General features: G+C 33.4%; 1 protein-coding gene across 6 annotated transcripts in view; it reads left to right on the forward strand.

The window, feature by feature from the left end:
* The window catches only part of LOC128237123 (uncharacterized), a 100,556-nt gene extending 82,361 nt beyond the window's left edge, over positions 1-18,195 (forward strand). For 4 of the 6 annotated variants that reach the window (XM_052952357.1, XM_052952356.1, XM_052952355.1 and 1 more), the window contains exons 12-16: positions 1,090-1,203; positions 2,103-2,168; positions 6,782-7,096; positions 9,857-9,985; positions 12,230-18,194. In XM_052952357.1, the coding sequence (XP_052808317.1) occupies positions 1,090-1,203; positions 2,103-2,168; positions 6,782-7,096; positions 9,857-9,985; positions 12,230-12,429 (824 nt within the window). In that variant the 3' untranslated portion in view covers positions 12,430-18,194. Of the gene's footprint in view, positions 1-1,089; positions 1,204-2,102; positions 2,169-3,152; positions 6,520-6,781; positions 7,097-9,856; positions 9,986-12,229 lie in introns of those variants that run through there. The other 2 variants (XM_052952359.1, XM_052952360.1) reach the window with 2 other exon arrangements.
* The last annotated feature ends 3,931 nt before the right edge of the window (positions 18,196-22,126 follow it).

A 22,126-nucleotide genomic window follows, 5' to 3' on the forward strand; every position in this document is an offset into this window, starting at 1 on the left:
AAATGCACAACATAGGCACAACAAAGGCACTACAAATGCACAACATAGGCACTACAAATGCACAACAAAGGCACTACAAAAGCACAACATAGGCACTACTAATGCACAACAAAGGCACTACAAAAGCACAACATAGGCACTACTAATGCACAACAAAGGCACTACAAAAGCACAACATAGGCACTACTAATGCACAACAAAGGCACTACAAATGCACAACATAGGCACTACTAATGCACAACAAAGGCACTACAAAAGCACAACAAAGGCCCTACTAATGCACAACAAAAGCACTACAAAAGCACAACATAGGCACTACTAATGCACAACAAAGGCACTACAAAAGCACAACATAGGCACTACTAATGCACAACATAGGCACTACTAATGCACAACAAAGGCACTACAAAAGCACAACATAGGCACTACTAATGCACAACAAAGGCACTACAAATGCACAACATAGGCACTACTAATGCACAACAAAGGCACTACAAAAGCACAACATAGGCACTACTAATGCACAACAAAGGCACTACAAAAGCACAACATAGGCACAACAAAGGCACTACAAAAGAACAACATAGGCACTACTAATGCACAACAAAGGCACTACAAAAGCACAACATAGGCACTACTAATGCACAACAAAGGCACTACAAAAGCACAACATAGGCACTACTAATGCACAACAAAAGCACTACAAAAGCACAACATAGGCACAACATAGGCACTACTAATGCACAACAAAGGCACTACAAAGGAACAACAAAGGCACAACAAAGGCACAATAAAGGCACAACATAGGCACTACTAATAATGTACAGAATATATCACAATAAAATAGATTGTATGTATAAAATTAACCAAAAAAATCACAACAGGAGAATTATGTTTTCCTATTATCCATTTAGATATTATAATAGCATTGAGAGGTTCTTATTAATAAATTTATTAATAATGAGCATATCACTTGACCGTTTCACCAATAAGAAAGCATTTTTTCTTCATCCACAAGGCTAAATGTTTTATCTTTTGTATTTTTCCCCAAAAATGCCCTTGGTGACACTCTTTCCCTCTCTATTTTAGCTGAGAATAACTCTCAAGACCCACTTGACTGTGAGACTGGGCGACAGCTAATGAGCATGGGCTTCCCCCAGGCCCGGACACGACGCGCCATCAGGGCGCTCAGGATAACACACGGTAGGTTTATGTGACTATGAATAATATGGTGCCAGTTATTTATCTAAAAAAATGTCTGCAGACTTCTATTAACTAGGGAAATGAGTAATTTTGTTGCATTACTGCTTACATTGCATATTCTGTCTGATGTAAGAATCGAGATGGATCTTGCCATATCAATATAAGATGCAACTATTGCACTGTATGCCATGCAATAGTTCTGTTCCAGTCAATGACAGAACACAGAACATAGCATGCGTCAGAGCCATTAAGCCTGGATGATGCAAAATTGAAGCATGGATCTGGATAACGGTATTGATTCAGAATCTAAAATGAAATTTTTGAGTCATTTGATTCATCAAGCCTTTGATCAGCAGATGCGTTGTCATATCAATGATTACAATGGCGTGAATGGTATTGCTGGCTTCAGCATCAACATTAAACAAAAGCTTTGATGATGGTCCAAACTGAGAAACTTGTGGAAGATTTTTTTAGTACTTGGTACTCATTTTGAAAATGACACATATGGGAAGACTGCACCATAAATCTGATTTTTCCACTGCCTTTTCAAAAATGGGTAGGGTAGGTAGGCTTTTTGAAAAAAATTTAATTTTTTTTTTGGGGGGGGGGGCAGGGGGGCTTTATATAAGAACATTATTGTCATCATTGGAGAATTGTGTTGAAGTAATCTTATGTATAAAGCTTTAAAGGTTTTAAACATGATATTAAAACACACACTAAAAAAATTTAATATATATTTATATATTAAAATTTTCTTAATTTTGATTTTCTTTTTACAACTGACTATAAAAACGTTAGGGTCAGTGCCAATTTCATAGGTAGGGTTGGGTTACTCCAACCAAATGTTTTCTTAGGCCTAATATCCAATAGTAATTAAATTGTTTTTAATTGTTTTATAGGTCGTGACCCCACACCTGATGAAGTGTTGGACTGGATGTTGGAGGATCATACTGACTCCGAGTCAGGTACGACTAATATGGATGTATAATTTAATATCATTGGACTGATAGCTACTTATTTGGATTATTGTCCCCCATCAAACTGAAGGTTTCAGGAGGGATATATTGTAATGGCATTGTTTGTCCGTCATTCCTTCTGTCCTTCCATCACATTTCTCCCAGTCCAGAACTAGGTCTTTGTAGGGACTGGACGGATTATGTTGAAACTTGGTCAGAATATTCCCCTTGATGAAATCTTGACTGCTTGTTAAAGCGGGTCACATGGGATTAAAAACAAGGTCACTAGGTCAAATATTTATTACACACACTACAGACATTATATTTGATCCAATATTCATGAAACTTAGTCAGAAGGTTTTCCTTGATGAACTCTTGGATTAGTTTGAAACTAGGTCCTTAAGTCAAATTTTAGAAATATCTGGTGAAAACTTAAAAGGCTATATTTGTTTGTAATATTTCTGATCCAATCTTCATGAAATTTATTCAGAATATTTGATGAAATCTTGGATTAATTTGAAACTGGGTCATGTTGGGTCAAACACTCGAGGGGTCATTTTTAGGGTCAATTCATAGCCATAATGTTATCAAAACAAATTCCCCCTCCTAAATTTGTTCATTTGTAATAGTTTTCATTAAATTTGAATGATTTTAAACATATGGCTCTAGACAACAAAAAATGTGACAATGTATAAGATGGATACCATGTCCCCGCTCCCACCGGCCCGTGGGTATACCAGGGAAATGGGCCATGTTTTTACCTACCAGGTGGCCCCACAGTGCTGAGTTAATGTGATGGTTTTGTTTCTTGCCGAAAATAGTAGGGAACGGGCCCTCACTATGTGCCAGGAAATATCCTTTCTTTAAACATGATTGTCTGCATTTTATTCAAGCTTTTCCTGGGGTTTAATGAGATCTCACAAGATATTTAAAAAAGATGGCACCCCATCTTCATTCTCTCCCAACTTTAAAGAAGTCAGTTTCAAATTACAGGATTTTCCTGGGGTTGTGGGGGCAGTTGGCGGGAATTTTACCAGCAGTTTGTCACCGCTTGGTGGGGATTTTACCTAGGATTGGCTGGACCAAAAGTTGAAGTCCAGGCTTCCTGGACCTGGGTGGGCTGTGGTTACAATTGACTGATGCATAAACAACAATCTTCGAATTTATATAATTGCAAACAAATCCAACGTTCATAAGAGTCTCTCTCTCTGCAGCTGTATTACATGTTTCAATAGGAATATTTTACCAACACTAGATTTGCATTTCATGTAACCATGTTCGTTGCCTAATCAGTCAGGGATATCATTTCAACGAATTTGCTTGTATGATTTGAATTTTTGTTGGTTTATCTATAGGAACTGTTTAATCATAATGACCATTAGACATGTACTACATAATTCACATGATTTATTATCTTGGGGTCAGTTGGTCACATGACCAGTTTTGCGGACTAATTTAGAAATTCAAAGGTTATATTTATAGTAATTATTTCAATTAAATAGTATTTCTAAACTGTAATGTAGCAATAAGACTTAATATTGTTATTCAACCCACGTTCTTAACTTCCAATCTACATTGAATTAATAGGATAATGATGAAATTTTGAAGACATATTTATTACCAAAATATCAGTGTACATGCAGACAATGTATGAAAATAAAATGATGTTTAAATGCTTTAATTAGACATATAACATGATCTATCTTATTGCAAGTTTGTCAAATCTGCCAAACTTTGACTTGTAAGTTTATGGAATGTGCCAAACTTTGACATGTTGAGTGTTATTAACCTATTTTACAAAAAAACTTTTAAACAGATGTTTTGTGGAATGATGAATTTGATACTAAACAAATATTTGACAGGATTAATAGAATAACGTGTTAGTGCCGTTGATGGGATTTTTTTTATCTGGCTTGTTTGAGCCCAATGCAAACCCAATAAATTCATACAACTAGCTAGATAAACTTTCCAAATCTATGGCACTATGTGTGTCTAGTAGCTATTTGTCGAGACTAAATTGTTCTCCTTAAGTGATTAAAATTCTGTGCCTGGTACGATTGCACTGAATAATGAGATATCGAGAATGACTTGTGACTATGAATAATATGGCATTTGTAAACGTCATATTAGATTAAGAGTTCATTGTATTGTATGTTTAGTATTGTTATCTGTACAAAGTGTGTCATTGATATTGTCAAGTAGAAACATTAGACTGTACAGGACAAGGTTATGGAATGTTAATGCACTGTTGATCTTGTTCTCAAGATCATGTGAATGTATCATGTGTCATATCTTGTTAACAATTATATCAGATCATATGATGTCCTACTTACCTTTAAAAGCAGTTTTTAGCTCGACTATTCAAAGAATAAGGAGATCTATACTACTCATCCCGGCGGTGGCGTCGACGTCACACCTTGATCAAGATTTTGCATGTAAGCACCTTTAAGTCATTATCTAAGTAAATACATCATGTATTGCATTGAAACTTTGGATATGTATTCCCAACTATCTAACCTACTAAATTAATGAAGTAAGATAACACTTATTTGAATATAATGCAAATAATTGGCATTTATTATTTGACTTAGAAATTCTGGTTAAGGTTTTGCATGTAAGCACAAGGTTAATATCTCAGCAACTACTTGATGTGTTACATTGAGACTTTTTCCAATGGTACTCAACCTTCCAACCTACTTAATTAACCAAGTTAGGTAACTCTAGTTTGCATGTAACCACATTTTAAATAAGTCAATATCTCGGCAAATACATCATGTATTGCATTGAAACTTTGGATATGTATTCCCAACTATCTAACCTACTAAATTAATGAAGAAAGATAACACTTTTTTGGATATAATGCAAATTATGGGCCTTTTGTTATTTGACTTAGAAATTCTGGCTAAGGTTTTGCATGTAAGCATACATAGGTTAATATCTCAGCAACTACTTGATGTATTTTATTGAGATTTTATACAATGGTACTCAACTTCCATTCTACTTAAAGAACCAAGTTAGATAACTCTAATTTGCATTAAATTCAAATAATGGTCCTTTTTTATTCGACATAGAAATTCTGGTTAATGTTTTGCATGTAACCACTTTTATTCGACATAGAAATTCTGGTTAAGGTTTTGCATGTAACCACTTTTAAGTCAATGCCTCAGCGAATACATCATGTATTGCATTGAAACTTTATACACAGGCTCCCAACCATTCAACCTTTGTAATTAATCAAGTAAGATAACTCTATCTTGCATATTATATAATTTTTGCCCCTTTATTATGCGACTTAGATATTCTGCTAAAGGTTTTGCATGTAAGCACACATAGGTTAATATCTCAGCAACTACTTAATGTATTGCATTGAGACTTTATACAATGGTAGTTAACCACCCAACCTTCTTAATTAATAAAGTTAGATGACTCTAACTTGCATATAATATAAATTTTGCCCCTTTATTATTTGACTTAGAAATTCTGGTTAAGATTTTGCATGTAAGCACACATAGGTTAAATCTCACCTACTACTTGATTTATTGAATTGAGACCTAATACAGTGATCCATGCTTGTTTTGCCATAACTTTTCAATCCTTACCCTTAAAAGCGGAATAGTCGAGCGTGCTGTTTCTGTGACAGCTCTTGTTTTAAGTAATACTTGTAATGTTCTCGGTGACTTGGGACGTTTTCTGATGTATATAAATATATTCATTTAAACATTGTATTAAAAACTGGACTCATCTTCTAAATATGCCAAATACTAGATACCTTAAATTATGTTATTATTTGCTTTTATATTATCAAAGTATTGGCTTTTGTAATTGGGTGTCTACTGTTTGAGAAATTTTATATAGTAACAGCTTTGGGTCAATTGGAAATGCCAACATGTTGATAATGTTATGTTGTTTTTATTCATGTATACTAATAGGTTAAAAGATCCTTATTTACAAACGTGGAGACCCAGATGTATAGCCAATAGAAAGCTATCATTATATTCTCAAATTAAAACAAATTTTACAATTGAACCATATATGTTTATGTTTTAGATGTAGCTAAATTTCGTAAATGTATTGTGTCACAAGGATGTTCTGTACATAATCTTTCTATTGAAACTGTTAGACATTTTGGGATACACAGAGAAAAAGGCACTTGCCCATACAATATATGTTATTGACTAATTCTTTTTTTTGTTGATATGTCCTTTATGTAATGTTTTAAGATTGTATATATTGCAAACATACTATTGAGAATACCCTTCTATAGATAGATTTTATACTTTAATGTCTAGTACAAATGCTTTGATCATACGTAATGTAGGAGTGTTTACATATTATGCATTTGAATAAAGAAAATATTTTATGGAAGTTTAAATTCGATACCATATAATTGTCACTATCTATCACGTTTGTATCTTGTACGTATGCTATTGTGTCTGTGTATCGGCCGGAGGCCTTTCGTATAATAACCTTTGTATTTTCATAATTATTTGGTGAGTTTTATTTACTAAACAATACATTCTGCCTGTTTATAATATGCCTGATGAATGATAATGTTATGGCTTAGTACAAGTGTTCACAGTTCTTGCTCTTTTTTTTAACAATTTTTCATTTTGTAATTACAGAGGACACTGAAAGTGCGACCCCGGCCGCTACCTCACAACCTACTAGCTCAATCACCCATTCTTCCACGACCACCACCACTACCTCCAACCTCACAACAGCCCCGACTGGTTCCATCAATGTCTCCGTCACTTCCTCTACCTCATACTTTAGTAGGGGAGCCAGTCAGGAGAATTCACAAAGAGAGGCTACTCCATCCACTTCTACCAATCAAAGAGAGCAAACACCTAGTGGTAAACTTGGGGAGACGACTACGAGTGAAGGAAGTGATCTGAGGAGGGAGGCTGATGTTCTGGCAGGAAATTCTGAAAAACAAGGTAAAGAGGTTGCTGGCAAGCGATTTTCATTTTAGCTTACAAAATAATATGGAATATTGTCCTGGCTTGGCGTCATGATAATAAACCTGCTTGCAGTGTTTTAGCTCAACTATTTGAAGACTATGGAGAGCTATTCTACTCACCCTAGTGTTTGTGTTGACATCACAACTTGATTTAGGTTTTACATGTGAGCACCTTTAAGTCTTTATCACAATAAATTCATCATGTGTTGCATTGAAGCTTTAGACATGTGTTACTCTCTATCCATCTCTATCCATCCGACTTAATAATTGGATAACTCTGTTTTGCATATATTGCAAATTAGGGCGTAAGAAATTATGGTTAAGGTTTTGCATGGTAGCACACATATGTCAGCAAGTATTTGATGTATTAGATAAAGACTTAATAAAATGGTGCTCAACCATCCAGTGTACTCTGATTTTGCATAAAATGCCAATTATACTTGATGTATTGCATTGAGAATTTTTACAACAAAACACAACCACCCAACCTACTTCTTTCATTATGTGAGATAAGTCTATTTGCATAAAATGCAAATTATGGCCTTGATATTTCGCATTAAAAATGTTTTCCATGTTACCTCATTAAAGTAAACATCTCATAAAAAACATGTTTTGCATTCAAACTATACACTTGTATTCGCAACTATTCAACTAGTTTTATTTATCAAGTAAGGTTACCGGTACTCTAGTTTGCATATATTTTTAATTATTGCCCTTTAAGAAGGCTTTATTATTCGATTTATAAATTCTCGTTAATTTCGCATGAAGCACAAGAGTCAGATAACTCTATTTTGCATAAAATAAAAATTATGGACATTTTTAGCTTGACTATTTGAAAAATATGGAGAGCTATACTACTCACCCAAGCGTCGGCGTCAGCTTCACACCTTGGTTAAGGTTTTGCTTGCAAGCACACATAGGTTAATATCTCAACAACTACTTGAGGTATTGCATTGAGAATTTATGCAATGGTACTCAACCATCCAACCTACTTAATTAACCAAGTTAGAAAACTCTAGTTTGCTTTAAATGCAAATAATAGGCCTTTATTATTCGACTTAAAAATTCTGGTTAAGGTTTTGCGTGCAAGCACACATAGGTTAATATCTCAACAACTACTTGAGGTATTGCATTGAGACTTAATACAATGGTACTCAACCATCCAACCTACTTAATTAACCAAGTAAGAAAACTCGAGTTTGCATTTAATGCAAATAATAGGCCTTTATTATTCGACTTAAAAATTCTGGTTAAGGTTTTGCGTGCAAGCACACATAGGTTAATATCTCAACAACTACTTGAGGTATTGCATTGAGACTTAATACAATGGTACTCAACCATCCAACCTACTTAATTAACCAAGTAAGAAAACTCGAGTTTGCATTTAATGCAAATAATACGCCTTTATTATTTGCTTTGAAATTCTGGTTAAGGTTTTGCGTGCGGGCACACATAGGTTAATATCTCAGTAACTACTTGAGGTATTGCATTGAACCTTTGTACAATGGTACTCAACCGTACAACCTACTTAATTCACCAAGATATATAACTCTAGTTTGCATTAAAATGGCCCCTTTTTTGACATAGAAATTCTGGTCAAGTTTTTGCATGTTACCACTTTTTAAGTCAATACCTCAGCAAATTCATCATGTATTGCATTGAAACTGTACACACAGGCTCCCAACCATTTAACCTTCTACTTGAAACAAGTAAGATAACTCTATCTTTCATATTATATAATTTTTGCCCCTTTATTATGAGACTTAGAAATTCTAGTTAAGGTCTTGCATGTTAGCACACATAGGATAATATCACAGCAAATACTTGATGTATAGCGTTTAGACTTTATACAATGGTATTCAACCACCCAATGTAATTGAATAACCAAGTTATATAACGGTATTCTGCAAATAATGGCCCTTTATTATTAGACTTCAAAATTCTGGTTAAATTTTTCCATGAAACCACATTTATGTTAATATCTCAGCACATCATGTATTGCATTGAAATCTAATCTAACAGTGATCCATGTATGTTTCGCCAAAACATTTCAATCCTTACATTGAAAAGCTGTAGAATAGTCGAGTGCACTGTCGCTGTGACAGCTCTTGTTTATTTGATTTAGTAATTTTGTTATATAGGTTTTGCATGTAATCTATTTTTACAGTGATCCGAAAACATGTTTCACCAAAATTTTGCTATCCTTAAACTTAAAAACAGCTGAAAAGTCGGGCGCTCTGTCTCTGTGACAGCTCTTGTTTTATTGTGTAACAAATTATAGACATGTGCACATACCAAAACATATCATATCCTATATTATATCCTAGTTGCAAGACATACTTGATGTCATTGCGGTGGCACTTCGCCAATCTGTTCATGAAGCAATATATTTTCCTTGATCATTGTTTACTTAGTTTTTATTCGTCCAAACGTAAGCTTATGTAATCTTCTAGATAAATTCTTCTTATCTGCATTAAGAACTAGCCTTCAGAACTGTTTTCTTTAATTTTTAATCTTTGTCATAATGCCAATAAATACAATAAAGATGTCCTTGTATATTTATGATATGAATGGTCTACTTTACAAAATTTACATATGCCTCTGAGACACTGATGAACTTAAATAATACATGTTAAAAGAAATATATTATATCAAAAATATGATAAAGTATGAATTATTACATTTTACAAGTGCAATGAATCAGTATATCTTTACACTATTGGTCATTCTTTTTTAGAGCCAAAGAATGGTGGTGGTAAGAATAAGAAGAAGAGAAAGAAGGGTAAGGGAGGTAAATCCAGCCAGGAGGAAGGGCCTGGGGCCACAGAAGGGGCCAGTGGAGGACCAGAGGAGGAGGAAAGTAATGGTTAGTCTTGGTTTCTTGTAATAATTAGATTGATCTAGTTAACCAGGTTTTTCACGAAAACCGGGTTATTAGAATGAGGATGTTGTTGGGTGGACAGGCGTGTGGGTGTCAAACATTGGTTTTTCGCCCAATAACTAAGTTTGCAGTGATAAATAGTGATGCAACTTGGTGTATAGGTAGCTTATGTGGAAAGCTAGCATGGGCATGCGTTTTAAGAGGATCAGGTCAAGGTCACTGTTACTAAAAATATAAAAATGGTTTCCAATTACTTAAGTTTAGTCCCAGGCTTGATGGAAAGTGATAAGGTTAGTGTGTAGGTAGCTTATATAAATGCAATCTTGTTATTGCTTTTGAGGGAGGGGGGGTCAAGCTCAAGGCAACTGAAAATATAAAAATGGTTTTCAACCTTTATCTTAAGTTGGGATTGATGAATTAAAATGCACCCCCCCCCCCTTACAGAAGCAAATTAACTCTTTTGGGGTCCAAATTAGCAAAAAAAGACACCTAATTGACTACCCCGATGGATTATATGTTTTACTGGATTAGCCCTAAGTAAGGATTGATGGATAGTAAATTAAAAATGTTTGTGGGTTGGTTCAGGGTAAAGGTAACTTAAAATATGAAAATTGTTTATAAGACCAATAACTATAGCCAGAAGTGATGGATAGTGATAAAAATTGGTTCTTATGTAGCACATATGAAGAGCTAGCTTGGGAATTGCAATTTTGTGGGGCAGTGGTCAAGGTTATGCTCACTGAGAAAATGTGCACAAAATTCTGTTACTAAAATAAAAAAAATGGTTTCCCCCCATTAACTTAAGTTAGGGTTGATGGATAGTAATACTACTAGGATTGTAGGTAGCATATGTGAAGAGCAAGCTTGGGATTGCTTTTGAGGGGGTAGGGAACAAGGCCAAGGTTACTAATAGAAGAAAAAGGGTTTCTGACCAATAAAAGGGTAGGATTGATGGTTAGTGAATTATTTTAGAATGTTTTTTGCATATGTGAAGACCCAGCTTAGGACCCGGTTTTGACGGGAGTTGGGTAATGGTCAAGGTTACTAAAAATAGGAAAATGGTGTCGACCAATAACTTTAGTTAGACGTGATGGATAGTGATGGAACTTGTTGTGTATGTAGCATATATGCGAAGTCATAGCTTGGGATTGCATTTTGGAAGCGCGTGTTCAAGGTCAAGGTCACTCAAAATAGAATAGAACTAGCATTAGTTTGCTTTTAGGGAGATGAGGTAAAGGTTGTTGTAGCTTAATAATATAATTTATTGGTTTCTGGCCAATAACATTTTTTAGAATAATGGAAAATGGTAAATTTAAATTTGCACATTTTAGTGGTGAGTCTCAAAATTTGTCTGAAGAAGTTTGTGAAAATTGGTACAGATTTCTGCTGAAAGTGTGCATTACTGTAGCAATGAATGTATTATATAAAAGAGTTCATAATCAGATTAAACGTTCTGCCTTGTGACGAAAACTGATTACATGGAGAAAGTTTTTTTTCCAACACTTACAACACATTGGCTATAATTACCCATATATAGAAAACCTGGTTCTGTCGCATTGCTGTGGTTTTACTTACTTAATTGGACTGAAATGAAATTACATTTAACAGTAAAGTATTAAATTGCTATACATAAAGTGAGTTGGATTATAATTTCATGAATTATATCCTTCCAGGCTCACTTTGGTGATATTAAGAGATATTTTTGCTTAAGAAAGATATATAGTTTAAACAAACTGCCTTGAAAATTCGTTTTCTTATTTTGGCTCCTCTGTTTTTCGAAGAAATGAAGTTGATGTGTTATGATATCTTTGGTGTCGCCAGCATTGGCATTGTTGAACAAAACTTTACCTTTGGCTATAACTCAAAAACTGGTATACATGTGGCCCATGACAATGAGCAGATGTATAGCCGGACAGATAACTCTGGCTTAAATAATTGTCTAAAAATGCCTCTTGCTGACCCCCCCCCCCCCCCCAAAAAAAAAAAAAATAAAAAAAAATAAAAAATAAATAAAAATAAAAATACTGCATGTTGTATGGCGCTCTTGTTTTGAAAACCTTACAGGACATTCAAATTTCTACCATTCTACCATACATGTAGTATACTATCCTGTGAAATAAAACTTAAGGAAATTGTTGAATGTGAGAATAAGATTAAATTTTTGAACATTTTTTGAAGTTGTAATATTATATTAAAGTATTAAATTAAAACAAAATACAATGTTTTTAGACAATGGAACACAGATACGACAGGAGAATGAGAAGCTTAGAGAAATGCAAACATGTAAGATATGTATGGAACGACAGGTGAACACCACACTGCTGCCCTGTGGGCACTTGGTCAGTTGTGACCGCTGCGCCAGTAGGCTTGCGAAATGCCCAATATGTCGGACAAAAATAAAAGGATCCGTAAAAACTTTCATGACTTGATCATCAAAGAGCTTATTAGGAACCAAGCAACCAATTAGGAAACCGTGAAGGTAAGAATGATAAGGTCATGTTGGAGACCAGGCAGAGAAGCTAGCCAGGATCTGCTTTTTCCACTCAAGATTTAACAGGGAGGAGAGAAAAATATGCTCATTACCAAGATGGGGACTTGAATCATGGATGCTGAAAAGATTGAATTGACATTTATTTGCTGTATTTAATGATGGATACATTGAAGTTACAGATTTCACAGTCAAATGCCTGTTTTTGAAAATGAAGAGGACGGACTACTGTTCATATAGATGAGAAAAGTGGCAATGAAAACATGAAAAGATTTATATGTAGACATTCACTAAAATTTCTTTTTTATTCAAAGAACATTATACACAAGTTAACACTTGCACCCATAAATATATAAATCATGGAAACTGTTATATCAAATACTTTGTATACCCTCCCATCATAAAAAAACACTAAAACACTTAGATATAAAAATATGATCATCTGTCATTGAAAAAAAAATAAGACAAAAAAAAAAGTTTAGAAAAAATCAATAAATCATAGGTAAATTGTTAAAAACAAATATTATGGTAATTTCAGTTTTATTAAAATCATAAACTTGTATATGGTTCACTTGTACCATATGTATTTAGTCTTTTTCGTACCTAATGTATTTGGTTTTGTACGGTATGTATTTGGTCTTATAGCAGATGTATGTTATCTTCAATGTACTGTATGTATTCGTTCGTATGTATTTGGCCTTGTACCGTATGTATTTGGTCTCCTTTGTAAGGTTTGTATTTGGCCTTGTATCGTATGTATTTGGTCTCCTTTGTAAGGTTTGTATTTGGCCTTGTATCGTATGTATTTGGTCTCCTTTGTAAGGTTTGTATTTGGTCTTGTATCGTATGTATTTGGTCTTGTATGTATTTGGTCTTGTATCGAGTGTATTTGGTGTTGTATTTGGCCTTGTATCGTATGTATTTGGTCTCCTTTGTAAGGTTTGTATTTGGTCTTGTATCGTATGTATTTGGTCTTGTATGTATTTGGTCTTGTATCGAGTGTATTTGGTATTGTATTTGGTATTGTACCGTATGTAATTGGTATTGTATTGTATGAATTTGGTCTTGTACCTTATGTATTTGGTCTTGTACCTTATGTATTTGGTCTTGTACCTTATGTATTTGGTCTTGTATCGTATGTATTTGGTCTTGTATCGTATGTATTTGGTCTTGTACCTTATGTATTTGGTCTTGTACCTTATGTATTTGGTCTTGTACCTTATGTATCTGGTCTTTTACTGTATGTATTTGGTTTACTTGTACCGGGTATATGTTTTAGATGTAATTAATCATTAAATTTTCATTATATTAATATTTCACATTCATACTCCTGTCACATTTTATTCACATTTCTTAGGTGCTTGATATAGTCTTATTTGTCTAATAAGTATGTGCTGTACATCTAGTATATTATTGAAGTTTAACATTGATGTATCTGAAGTATTGAATAATTTAAGTTTAACTCATCTGTCTGTATAGTATGCAAATAATTGAATTTAACTCATCTGTCTGTATAGTATGCAAATAATTGAATTTTAAAATTTAACTCAGTACGTCTGTATAGTATGTGAAAAATTGAAGTTTAAGCACACTATGTCTGTATGGTATGCAAAAAAATGATGTTTAAACTTAATCTGTCTGTATAGTATGCGAACAATTGAAGTTTAGGCACACTATGTCTGTATAGTATGCAAAAAAATGAAGTTTAGGCACAATATGTCTGTATAGTAGGCAAATAATTGAAGTTTAAACTCAATCTGTCTGTATCGTATGCGAATAATTGAAGTTTAAATTCAATCTGTCTGTATAGTATGCGAATAATTGAAGTTTAAATTCAATCTGTCTGTATAGTATGCGAATAATTGAAGTTTAAATTCAATCTGTCTGTATAGTATGCGAATAATTGAAGTTTAAACTCAATATGTCTGTATAGTATGCAAATAATTGAAGTTTGAACTTCATCTGTCTGTATAGTATGCAAATAATTGATCTTTAAACTCAATCTGTCTGTATTGTATGCAAATAATTGAAGTTTAAACTCCATCTGTCTGTATCGTATGCGAATAATTGAAGTTTAAACTCAATCTGTCTGTATAGTATGCGAATAATTGAAGTTTAAACTCAATATGTCTGTATAGTATGCAAATAATTGATCTTAAAACTCAATATGTCTGTATAGTATGCAAAAAATGAAGTTTAAACTCAATCTGTATGTATAGTATGCGAATAATTAAAGTTTAAACTCAATCTGTTTGTATAGTATGCAAACAATTGAAGTTTGAACTCAATCTGTCTGTATAGTATGCGAATAATTGAAGTTTAAACTCAATCTGTCTGTATAGTATGCGAATAATTAAAGTTTAAACTCAATCTGTTTGTATAGTATGCAAACAATTGAAGTTTAAACTCAATCTGTCTGTATAGTATGCGAATAATTAAAGTTTAAACTCAATCTGTTTGTATAGTATGCAAGCAATTGAAGTTAGAACTTCATCTGTCTGTATAGTATGCAAATAATTGAAGTTTGAACTCAATCTGTCGGTATAGTATGAGAATAATTGAAGTTTAAACACAATCTGTCTGTATAGTATGCGAATAATTAAAGTTTAAACTCAATCTGTTTGTATAGTATGCAAACAATTGAAGTTTAAACTCAATCTGTCTGTATAGTATGCGAATAATTAAAGTTTAAACTCAATCTGTTTGTATAGTATGCAAACAATTGAAGTTTAAACTCAATCTGTCTGTATAGTATGCGAATAATTAAAGTTTAAACTCAATCTGTTTGTATAGTATGCAAGCAATTGAAGTTAGAACTTCATCTGTCTGTATAGTATGCAAATAATTGAAGTTTGAACTCAATCTGTCGGTATAGTATGAGAATAATTGAAGTTTAAACACAATCTGTCTGTATAGTATGCAAACAATTGAAGTTTAAACTCAATCTGTTTGTATAGTATGCAAGCAATTGAAGTTAGAACTTCATCTGTCTGTATAGTATGCAAACAATTGAAGTTTAAACTCAATCTGTCTGTATAGTATGCGAATAATTAAAGTTTAAACTCAATCTGTTTGTATAGTATGCAAGCAATTGAAGTTAGAACTTCATCTGTCTGTATAGTATGCAAACAATTGAAGTTTAAACTCAATCTGTCTGTATAGTATGCGAATAATTAAAGTTTAAACTCAATCTGTTTGTATAGTATGCAAACAATTGAAGTTTAAACTCAATCTGTCTGTATAGTATGCGAATAATTAAAGTTTAAACTCAATCTGTTTGTATAGTATGCAAGCAATTGAAGTTAGAACTTCATCTGTCTGTATAGTATGCAAATAATTGAAGTTTAAACTCAATCTGTCTGTATTGTATGCAAACAATTGAAGTTTAAACTCAATCTGTTTGTATAGTATGCAAGCAATTGAAGTTAGAACTTCATCTGTCTGTATAGTATGCAAATGATTGATTTTTAAACTCAATCTGTCTGTAAAGTATGCGAATAATTGAAGTTTAAACTCAATCTGTCTGTATAGTATGCGAATAATTGAAGTTTAAACTCAATTTGTTTGTATTGTATGCAAGCAATTGAAGTTAGAACTTCATCTGTCTGTATAGTATGCAAATAATTGATTTTTAAACTCAATCTGTCTGTAAAGTATGCGAATAATTGAAGTTTAAACTCAATCTGGCTGTATAGTATGCGAATAATTGAAGTTTAAACTCAATATGTCTGTATAGTATGCAAACAATTGAAGTTTGAACTTCATCTGTCTGTATAGTATGCAAATAATTGATCTTTAAACTCAATCTGTCTGTATTGTATGCAAATAATTGAAGTTTAAACTCAATCTGTCTGTATCGTATGCGAATAATTGAAGTTTAAACTCAATCTGTCTGTAAAGTATGCGAATAATTGAAGTTTAAACTCAATATGTCTTTATAGTACGCAAACAATTGAAGTTTGAACTTCATCTGTCTGTAAAGTATGCAAATAATTGATCTTTAAACTCAATCTGTCTGTATAGTATGCAAAAAAAAGGTTAGGCACAATCTGTCTGTATAGTATGCGAATAATCGATCTTTAAACTCAATCTGTCTGTATAGTATGCGAATAATTGAAGTTTAAACTCAATCTGTCTGTATCGTATGCGAATAATGGAAGTTTAAACTCAATCTGTCTGTATAGTATGCATATAATTGATCTTTAAACTCAATATGTCTGTATAGTATGCGAATAATTGATCTTTAAACACAATCTGTCTGTATAGTATGCAAAAAAATGAAGTTTAGGCACAATCTGTCTGTATAGTATGCAAAAAATTGAAGTTTAGGCACAATCTGTCTGTATAGTATGCAAAAAAATGAAGTTTAGGCACATTCTGTCTGTATAGTATACGAATAATTGATCTTTAAACTCAATATGTCTGTATAGTATGCGAATAATTGAAGTTTAAACTCAATATGTCTGTATCGTATGCGAAATGGAAGTTTAAACTCAATCTGTCTGTATAGTATGCAAATAATTGATCTTTTAACTCAATATGTCTGTATAGTATGCGAATAATTGATCTTTAAACACAATCTGTCTGTATTAGTATGCAAACAATTGAAGTTTAAACTCAATCTGTCTGTATAGTATGCGAATAATTGAAGTTTAATCTCAATCTGTTTGTATAGAATGCAAACAATTGAAGTTAGAACTTCATCTGTCTGTATAGTATGCAAATAATTGATCTTTAAACTCAATTTGTCTGTATAGTATGCAAAAAAAATTGAAGTTTTGGCACAATTTGTCTGTATAGTAGGCAAATAATTGAAGTTTAAACTCAATCTGTCTGTATAGTATGCGAATAATTGAAGTTTAAACTCAATATGTCTGTATAGTATGCAAATAATTGAAGTTTAAACTCAATCTATCTGTATGGTATGCGAAAAATTAAAGTTTAAGCACAATTTGTCTGTATAGTATGCCCATTATTGAAGTATATGTACATAATCATTTTAAAAACCGTAACTGTCCTTATTGTATGTAATTAATTGAATTCTGAACGGTTTGTGCTTTGTATTAATTGCACAAGTTATATTAATCGTTAATTATTCTAAAGTTTTCATTGCCTTTGTATATACATATTTTTTCTTCTTAAAAATACAAGAAGTTTATTATAATTGTATTTTTGTTTGGTAGTTTCATATTTGCTTTTTCAATTTTAATTTATATTGCTCTTGTTAGTTTGTTATATATTTGCCCAAAGAATCCAGTTTGAACAATATTGTTTAATTTGAATAGTTGAAAATAAAAAATAAAAAGTATGCTTTTTGAATGTCACTTTTTGAAATGAGAATGTGTTTTCTTGTTTCTTGAATAAAGAAGCCTTCATAAAATTTATCTAAGACCCAATATAGATCATAGGTTTTAACACTTGTGATTTAAGACATGTTAAAACATACTTTTAACTAAGGTTAAACCTTGGCCTATATTAACACACATGATAAGCAGGTGTTAAACTGAAACATGTCCTATTCTGTATTCTTAAAACACGCAACCTTTGGTTATCCTTATAAATTTATGAGAGGGGGCAAGTTTGCTCCCAACCTATGCTTGTGTTTTGAAAAATGACAAGTGTGAACAAATTATATTAAGCAATATGAGACTTGGGGTGATTTGCTTTAAGACATGTGTTTTAACATAGAGGGAGAACGCAAAAAGCATAAAGAAAAAGCATGTATGTGCTAATGCATGAATGTTAAGCATATCTTGTGAACTAAACCTATCAGTGCATTCCCCTCTATTGATTTGATTACAACTTGAAATAAACCTTGTATATTAAAACATAGTTATAAAAAAACTTGTGTGTGAACTATGGTTATTCTATATTTTTTCCTTATTTCAAATTTTGAGCCAAAATTTATTGGACAGTGAATTGCACATGGCACAACCTTATGGTAAAACTCAAGAAAGCCGGCATCTCTCACCATGAAGTCCATCTAATTCTTGAAAAAAACCCGCAGTAGGTGACTGTCATTTCTAAAGTCCATTTCTATATAAAATCTAGATCATGTCTTTATAAATAACTTGCATAATTATACCATAGTTTGTTTCAATAATCAATCTTATAATACACCATCTTTTAAGCCTGGCAATATACAGTGTGTAAAGTATTTGCAGCTCCCATCTATTGACGTCAGAAACCGATCTTGCTCTTGCTTGTTTATATCCGTGGACGAAAATTATGATACCGGCGGTACTTAACATTTTTCGATTCAAGCAAATATTTGTGAACAGAATATTTTCATACCAGTCAAATAGCGATTCCAAAGTTTCAATACCCGACATTTTTTAAATTCTTAGACAAATGTAAAATTTATTTAGTTTTAGACCCCCTTGAGATCAAGCTTATTAGGGTGATAGGTCTTGCTCAACAGATTACCCCTATTGGTGTTTAGGAGAGTAGGTCTAAGGTCTTAGTCACGGTCACCTTGAACACAAAGAAAGCTTATCTGATTGATTTCTAGAGTATGTTTTGGCCTTCTGTCCTAAACTTGGTCATAATCTTGATCAAATGATTGATCAAAGGTCATTAGTCATGGATTAAAAAAACTTGTCCAAATGATGTCTACAGTATACTTGGCTCTTGGATCCTCAAACTTGGTTGGAAAGATGGTCATGAATAGCATATGACCTCTACTGATTTTTAGGTTAGTAATTTAAGTTCATGGTGATTTTTAAAATGTGTAAGGATAAGGATAAGCACAACGGTGAAAGTCTACCATTTAGGTCCATGTTATACAATATGAATTTTATGGCCATAGTTCAGCTATATCTGATAACTTTGAAAGGGAATTTAATAGATTTGTAAACATGTATACAGCACCATGGGAAGGGTCTCAGCATAAAATTTCTGCTCCTATCAGAAAGATCAAGGTCACACTTCAAGGTAAATGCTGTACAATTTGGATATAGATTTTATAGTGCCGCTAATAATTTGTGTGTCAGCTGTAGCTATCTTTTCAAATTTTATTTGTTAAACAAATGGCTATCTTTTCGACAAGACTAAATCAGATCCAAATCAGGGGCATTTCTCACCTGTCTGTAACAGCTATTGTTTTAATCCAATTTGAATATTCGTTAGAATCAAATATTGAAATAGTCATTACTGAAACTCATGAATTTGATCGTCAGCAGATAGGAATGTAAGTAAGAAACAATGTTTCTTAAAGAGTTTAGAGTTTTCATATTTTATCAAAAATTTGCACAACCACATTAAATTATCGATGGGATGCTAATCATTAGCAGAAGGACTAAACAAGGATACTTGGAGCGATAATGACCGAGAGAGAAATTGATATAATGTCGGGCTAGGGGTTGTTACCATGATGATGTGAGGGTAACAATGACTATGGAAGACGTGACAACAAGCATTATTTTGTGGAAGTACAAACTAACTTAACCTGTTTTAGTCGGCCACATTTTGTTGTGTAAACTACCCACTAAAAGCACTGGTCAATGTTTATATCATTCAAATAAATAACAGCTGACTGTTGATTTACTGACAAACATGTACGCATATTGGGAAACTTGAGAAATACTCATTAGACAAAATCAATTTTTGATCACTAAATGTATTAATGATAAAATAGTAAACAAATCTGAACAAACATTTATTTGAGTCAATGTTTTAAACATAAGTGACGGATTGAAATTTGTGACTCAATAGTTTACAGAACATATTTTTGTACTTCCCATAATACTCTCACTTCGGTTAGTTTTGTTTAAACGTGCTGAGGTGCATTGATACCAACAATATTCATAATTTTTAAACTAAAGTGTAAAGTTATTTTTTCTACATTAGCAAACCGACAACTCGAAAATAGAAAATAGCAACGTTAACTCGGCACAAACTTATTTTTCCCCATTGACACCAAGTTATCATTATTTTAGGTTCATGGCTGTTTAATAGACATTCTAGAATCCCTCAGTTGTGGATATTCAGTAATAACGGGGAACCAGCACCAATCGTGCAAATTGGCTCTGGTCTTGGTCTGGAGGTCGTGCCCCTTAAACTATCGTCATCGGGTGGGCAAAGGCCAACAATGGCATCACCAAGTGAACACTATGGGTGTCTGCAAGTGCACATAACAGGTATGAAATTCTTCCTGAAGGAGGATGATGGCTTATGGGTAAAGAAAAATTCGAAAGTATGGATTCAACAAGGGTCAGTTCTAAGTCCGACCCTGTGCAACATGTACATACGTGAGAGCATAGACAGAGTTGAGGGAAAGCATGTAGAATTTCCTGTTGATGCAAGTGTATGGAATTGTGACACAACACCTGATGATGAAGAAATTAGGATTTGGTGCGATAAATGGAACATGAACTTGGTACCAGAGAAGACCCACGCTTTACTGTTTGAAACAGCCACATTTGACAGCATAAACACTTTTAATTACAAAATAGTTCAAACAAAGAAAGTGTGTCTTGATGACAAATTTTCATTTGAAAATTCAATTGAGGAAAAAACAAGAAGTGGGTTTAGAGCATTAAAAGGACTGGATGCTTTAATTAAAAATACATTTATTAATGGAGAGACATGTTGTTTTTGCCGTGTCCGTCAGACCGTCCTTCAGTCCGTACGTCACACACTTCGTTTCCGCTCAGTAACTATAAAACGCTTACCCCCAGGAACTTAATACTTGGTATGCTAGTTGGTCATGACTAGTAGATGACCCCTATTGAGTTTGAGATCAAAAGGTCAAAGATCAAGGTTAAAAAAAAAAGATATAGCAGTGGTGACCTTAAGCTTAAAAATGGTTTCTGCTTAATAACTAAAAAACGCTTGTAACTAGGAATATAATACTTATATGTTAGATGGTCATAACTAGTAGATGGCTCCTATTTATTTTGAGATCAGTAGGTCAAAGGTCAAGGTCACCATGACCTTGAGGTGAAGAAACGGTTTCCGCACAAGAACACTTGCACCCAGGAACTTCATACTTGGTATGCTAGTTGGTCGTGACTAGTAGATGACCCCTATTGATTTTGAGATCACTAGGTCAAAGTCGCCTTGACCTTGAGGTGAAGAAACGGTTTGCGCTCAATATTTAAAGATCCTTTGGGTCCAGGAACTTCATACTGGGTATGCTAGTTGTTCATGACTAGTAGATTGCCCCTATTGATTTTGAGTACAACATGTCAAAGGTGAAGATTACCTTCAGGTAAAAAACGATATGTTGACAGTGACCTTGTACGCTTGTACCCAGGATCCTTATACTTGGTATGCTAGTTGGTCATGACAAGCAGATGACTCCTATTGATTTTGAGATCAGTAGGTCAAAGGGCAAGGTCACCGTGACCTTGACATTAGGTCAAAGGGCAAGGTCACTGTGACCTTGAGGGGAAGAAACGGTTTCCGTTCAATAACTAGAGAAAGCTTGCACCCAGGAACTTCATACTTGGTATGCTAGTTGGCCATGACTATGGATGAATTTGAGATTAGTAGGTCAAAGGTTAAGGGCACCGTGACCTTGAGGTGATGAAACGGTTACTGCTCAGTAACTAAAGAACACTTGCACCCAGGAACTTTATACTTGGTATGCTAGTTGGTCATGACTAGCAAATTGTAATGAGACATATATTCTGGCT

The sequence above is a fragment of the Mya arenaria genome, chromosome 6, assembly GCF_026914265.1.
Source record: "Mya arenaria isolate MELC-2E11 chromosome 6, ASM2691426v1".
Classification (NCBI taxonomy): domain Eukaryota; kingdom Metazoa; phylum Mollusca; class Bivalvia; order Myida; family Myidae; genus Mya; species Mya arenaria.